The sequence below is a fragment of the Salmo trutta genome, chromosome 18 (genome assembly GCF_901001165.1).
Source record: "Salmo trutta chromosome 18, fSalTru1.1, whole genome shotgun sequence".
Classification (NCBI taxonomy): Eukaryota; Metazoa; Chordata; class Actinopteri; order Salmoniformes; family Salmonidae; genus Salmo; species Salmo trutta.
In genome coordinates this window covers 1,408,116-1,413,671 of record NC_042974.1, presented here as the reverse complement: position 1 = coordinate 1,413,671, position 5,556 = coordinate 1,408,116, and the positions used below count along the sequence as shown (strand labels likewise).

The 5,556-nt window shown below is 43.3% G+C and overlaps 1 protein-coding gene across 1 annotated transcript; it reads left to right on the top strand.

The window, feature by feature from the left end:
• The first annotated feature begins 537 nt into the window (after positions 1 to 537).
• On the top strand, positions 538 to 5,556 carry LOC115152722 (E3 ubiquitin-protein ligase TRIM39). Its single transcript, XM_029697479.1, has 7 exons — positions 538 to 1,105; positions 2,051 to 2,146; positions 2,879 to 3,112; positions 3,213 to 3,235; positions 4,039 to 4,157; positions 4,335 to 4,595; positions 4,908 to 5,556. The coding sequence occupies exons 1-7, from the start codon at positions 692 to 694 to the stop codon at positions 5,180 to 5,182; spliced, it is 1,422 nt and encodes a 473-aa protein (XP_029553339.1). The 5' UTR covers positions 538 to 691; the 3' UTR covers positions 5,183 to 5,556.

The window sequence follows — 5,556 nt, the reverse complement described above, 5'->3', positions numbered from 1 at the left end:
TCTACAATGTGATCTCTGGATTTTTTTTCTCATTTTGTCTGTCATAGTTGAAGTGTACCTATGATGAAAATTACAGGCCTCTCTCATCTTTTTAAGTGGGCGAACTTGCACAATTGGTGGCTGACTAAATACTTTTTTGCCCCACTGTATTTATGTTTTTAATACATTTCTAAAAACCTATTTTCACTTTGTCATTATGGGGGTATTGTGTGTAGATTTATGAAGATATTTTGTTATTTAATCCATTTTGGAATAAAACTGTAACGTAACAAAATGTGGAAAAAAGTCTGAAAACTTTCCGAATGCACAGTATCTTCCTCTATCTTGTTTACTAGAAAACATAGAAACACACCGTTAACCCAGATGTTGATGTTGGGGTGTTGCTGGAAATGATGAATACGTAGTTGAAACATTTTGACATTTCTGTTTAAGGGTCGGGTTTCAGAGACTAGCCACTGAGAGCTGTCTGTCCGTCTATCTAAAATCAGTAACACCTGACTATAAATAGCCACCAGGGGGGTTTCCTGTTGTGACCAAACAGCACCACTGATTGTGTAATCATTGCTACGCATTAAACATTAACCAAGCTGCTGCAGAGAGTAGCAGAGCAACAGACCATAATACTGTAGCAAGAGGCACCTATCAAAGATCCAGTGATCAAGAGTGATCAAGGAGAGATCAATCTGTTTCCATGGCGTCTGAGCAGCAAAGGGGTGATGAGCCCTCTCTCCCCAGGGAAGAGGCTGTGTGCCCGGGCTGTCAGGGACCAGGGCCCCTGGTCCTGCCGTGTGGCCACAGCCTGTGTGAGGCCTGCCTGGGGCTGTGTGAGGGCGAGCTGGGCCAGGGGGGCTGTACGGTCTGCTACGGCAGAGACCTGCTGGACTGCGTCCTGAAGAGACTGCTGGATTCCCTGTTCCAAGGGCAGCCGCGGCGGGCCAGGGATGGAGGGGTAGAGGACGGGGGCAGGGAGCTGTGTCCTCTGCATGGGGAGAGGCTGACATTGTATTGTGTGGAGGACAAGGAGATGGTGTGTGTGGAGTGTCAGAGCGAGGAGCACGACGACCACGAGTGTTGTCCCACGGAGGAGGCTGTGCACGACTGCAAGGTGAGACTGTTGTGACTGACTATCTACGCAGATACTCAGAGACGAAAGCGGAATTCAGAGTCCACAAACGCAGAGCTGCAATAGTTCAGTGGCCAGTTGTGACGTAGCTACAACTGCTCCTCGGGGGAAGTACAGCCCAGCCGCACACCATCCCAACACTCCCAACCAACATGGCTCCACGTACAATATCAGAATTCATGTAAACACTACAGTTTTGAAAATATAGCTTGTCCAAAAAAAAGTGGTCTCTTGGCACACCTTATCCCACGTATGAGGTAAGTTTGAACCCGGGACAGGGTAAGTTAAGCCGCCTACACATTTCTGAAATGAATTAAATATTACCACTACCTTGTTAAAAACATGTCAATTTTTATTTCCCAAATCACAAGCACTTTAAAACTATATATTTTTAAGCATCTTTGAACTCAGGCTTAACGCCTAACAAACACTTTGAACTTTTGAAAACACTTTAACACAGACCAGGCCCTGTTGTTACCTCATATACCAGATATAATGCCTTGGATTTTGCCTGGGAAGAAAACACTTCAATTTGCTCAACTTGCCATTGGCTCAACCATTGGTTCAATTCACCACAAGGAAAACATTTTGACTATATTAGCCCACACAGCTAGAAGGATGCACTTTCAGGCTAGGTTTAAGACCTCATATTGAAGCTAATAGAGACACCAACTGATGTATAGAACAATCTTATTATTATCTACTTTGGTTTAGATACAAACATCATGAAACCAAGCATTTTTGTATCATTTCCTAGAAACAAGGTTGGCTCAACTTACCCCTTTGGCTCAACTTACCCCACTCTCCCCTACAGTACAACTGATCTGACGTGGTTGTTAGAAACCCTAACCAAGTAGGATGGAGACAAACATATGTGTATGTTGACTTACCCCTGACCTCTCTCTAACAACTGACCTCTGACCCCAGAGGGAGCTGACGTCTGCCCTGAGACCTCTACAGGAGAAGCTGGAGGCTCTGAACACTGTCAAACAGACCTGTGAGGAGTCAGCTGAACACATCAAGGTTAGGAGGGGTCAAAAGGCGTCAGATCCATCCGATAGACAGAACGATGGATCATTTCTGGCTTTGAATGGGACTAGTTGTGTGTCACTCCATTGATCAAATATACTTTCATCAGCACTGTGAAATGGTAATAGCACAATAACTGGGATTGATGTTGAAACAGTAGATCCAGTCAAAGTACATTATCATTGATATCAGACAATATATCCAGTAGAAGTACATTATCATTCATATCAGACTATATATCTAGTAGTAGTACATTATCATTGATATCAGACAGTAGATCCAGAAGAAGTACATTATCATTGATATCAGACTATATATCTAGTAGTAGTACATTATCACTGATATCAGACAGTAGATCCAGTAGAAGTACATTATTAATATCATACAGTAGATCCAGTAGAAGTACATTATTAATATCATGCAGTAGATCCAGTAGAAGTACATTATCATTAATATCAGACAGTAGATCCAGTAGAAGTACATTATCATTGATATCAGACTATATATCCAGTAGAAGTACATTATCATTGATATCAGACAGTAGATCCAGTAGAATACATTATCATTAATATCATTTCCTGAGCTACTCCTAATCCCGCTTGATAAACTGCTAAAGTATTGGTAGAGATGAGGTCACTCGGATTCTGATACTCCCTCCATCTCCTGTATCTCCTTCTTTCATTCCTTCTTTATCCTGTCGTCCCCTATTCCCGTTTACCCCTGCAGAGCCAGGCACAGCAGACTGAGCGCCTGGTGCAGCAGCAGTTTGAGAAGCTGCACCAGTTCCTCCGGGACGAGGAAGCTGCTGTGATCTCTGCTCTGAAGGAAGAGGAGCAGGAGAAGACCCAGAGGATGAGGGACAGGATAGACAGAACAACAGACCAGATCAACTCTCTAGCTGAGGCCATTGAGGTGACGGTGGAGGCCATGGACACAGGTGATGACATATCCTTCCTCAAGGTACGGACTCATCAGAGAACAAGATCACGATATGAAAAGGGGTTGTAATATAAGGATATTATTGTTTGCCTTTCAAGTAAGACGTCATCTTTTCCATTAGAACTTCAAGAGGACCTCTGAGAGGTGGGTGTGTTGCTCTTTCTTTTCCTTCATAGTTGTGCTTCTCAGCACCTATAATCTAATCTCACCTATAACCCAATCTCACCTATAATCTAATCTCACCTATAATCTAATCTCACCTATAATCTAATCTCACCTATAATCTAATCTCACCTATAACCTAATCTCACCTATAATCTAATCTCACCTATAATCTAATCTCACCTATAATCTAATCTCACCTATAATCTAATCTCACCTATAACCTAATCTCACCTATAACCTAATCTCACCTATATAATCTCACCTATAACCTAATCTCACCTACGACCCAATCTCACCTACAACCTAATCTCACCTACAACCTAATCTCACCTATAACCTAATCTCACCTTTAACCTAATCTCACCTTCAACCTACTCTCACCTACAACCAAATCTCACCTACAACCTAATCTCACCTATAACCTAATCTCACCTACAACCTAATCTCTACTGTAACCAAGTCTCACCTATAACCTAATCTCACCTATAACCTAATCTCACCTATAACCAAATCTCACCAATAACCTAATCTCACCTATAACCTAATCTCACCTATAACCTAATCTCACCTATAACCAAATCTCACCTATAACCTAATCTCACCTATAACCTAATCTCACCTGTAACCAAATCTCACCTACAACCTAATCTCACCTATAACCAAATCTCAGCTACAACAAAATCTCACCTATAACCAAATTTCACATGGGCTACCTCTGTCTGTCTGTCACAAGAGATGATACATTTTGTAAACCTGTTGACACATGAACCTTCTTCTGACAGGACTCAGGTGACAGTGCAGGAGCCAGAGGAGGTGGCAGGAGCTCTGCTAGACGTGGCCAAACACCTGGGCTGTCTCAGTTACAGAGTCTGGGAGAAGATGCAGGACGTCATTACATACAGTGAGTAGAGGAAGACCATAACATCACAATACATGAGCAAATAATGTGTTTTGAGTACTGTAGGAATGATTAACTCAATGTACACTGTCTCAATCAATCAATCAATCAATCTCTCTCTCTATTTCTCTCTCTCTTTCTCTCTTTCTCTCTTTCCCTCCCTCCCTCCCTCCCTCCCAGCTCCTGTGACTCTGGACCCCAACACGGCTGATATCTGCCTGTCTCTGTCTGAGGATCTGACCAGCCTGCGGTACACAGAGGAGGAGGAGCGACTCCCTGACAACCCAGAGAGGTTCTGTTACTATGAGTGTGTCCTGGGTTCCGAGGGCTTCAGCTCTGGACGACACACCTGGGACGTGGAGGTGGGGGTGAACAGCGAGTGGGCCGTGGGCGTGGCACGGGAGACGGTCTCGAGGAAGGAGTGGTTCCCCCCGAGCCCAGGTACTGTCTCCTGACATTGTGCCATTGAGCAAGAAACATAACTTCAACAACAACAACAAAAAAGCAGCTCTCCGTCCAGAGGCGCTGCTCTGTGACTGACCCTGTGCCAATCGTTGTGAATGAGTGTACGTGTGGCGGTTAAATTCTGCAAAAATAAACCTTTTCTCAAATAGACAGTAAAATATCTATTGGTTTGGCCGGTGTAGGCCGTCGTTGTAAATAAGAATTTGTTCTTAACTGACTTGCCTAGTTAAATAAAGGTTAAATAAATAAAAATATATGTATAATCTATTCTATTCCATTGTATTCTAGAGAGGGGCCTGTGGACCATCTGTTACTATGGAGGTGAATACCGCGCCCGCACAGCCACCGCTACTCCCCTGGTCCTGAAGAGAAGGCCCCAGGAGGTCAGAGTGCAGCTGGACTGGGACAGAGGCAGGGTCATCTTCTCCGACGCCTCAGACAACACCCTCATCTACAAGTTCCAACACAAGTTCACCCAGAGAGTGTTCCCTTACTTCTCCAACACCTGCAAGAGACATCCTCTGAGGATCTCAGCCGGGAAGGTGTCAGTTACAGCGGAGTAGCTTGGTTTATTAATTAAGAGCTGATTTGGTAAACCTATAGTTAAGGACATTAAAGAGCCGTTGCTGCAGAACAGGTAAAAACATTTGCTTTAAAGTGGATGCACCTATGCTGCAGCAAAGGCATTGTGAAAAAGTCTTTTTTTTTATGCAGCTACGTGACGGCTTTGTCTCTCTGGGTTCTAATCTAAATAGATAATTATTGACTCTTTCTCTGTGTTCTAATTTAAATAGATCATTACTGACTCTTTCTCTGTGTTCTAATCTCAATAGATAATTACTGACTCTCTCTCTCTCTCTTTGTTCTAATCTCAATAGATAATTACTGACTCTCTCTCTCTCTCTCTCTCTCTCTTTGTTCTAATCTCAATAGATAA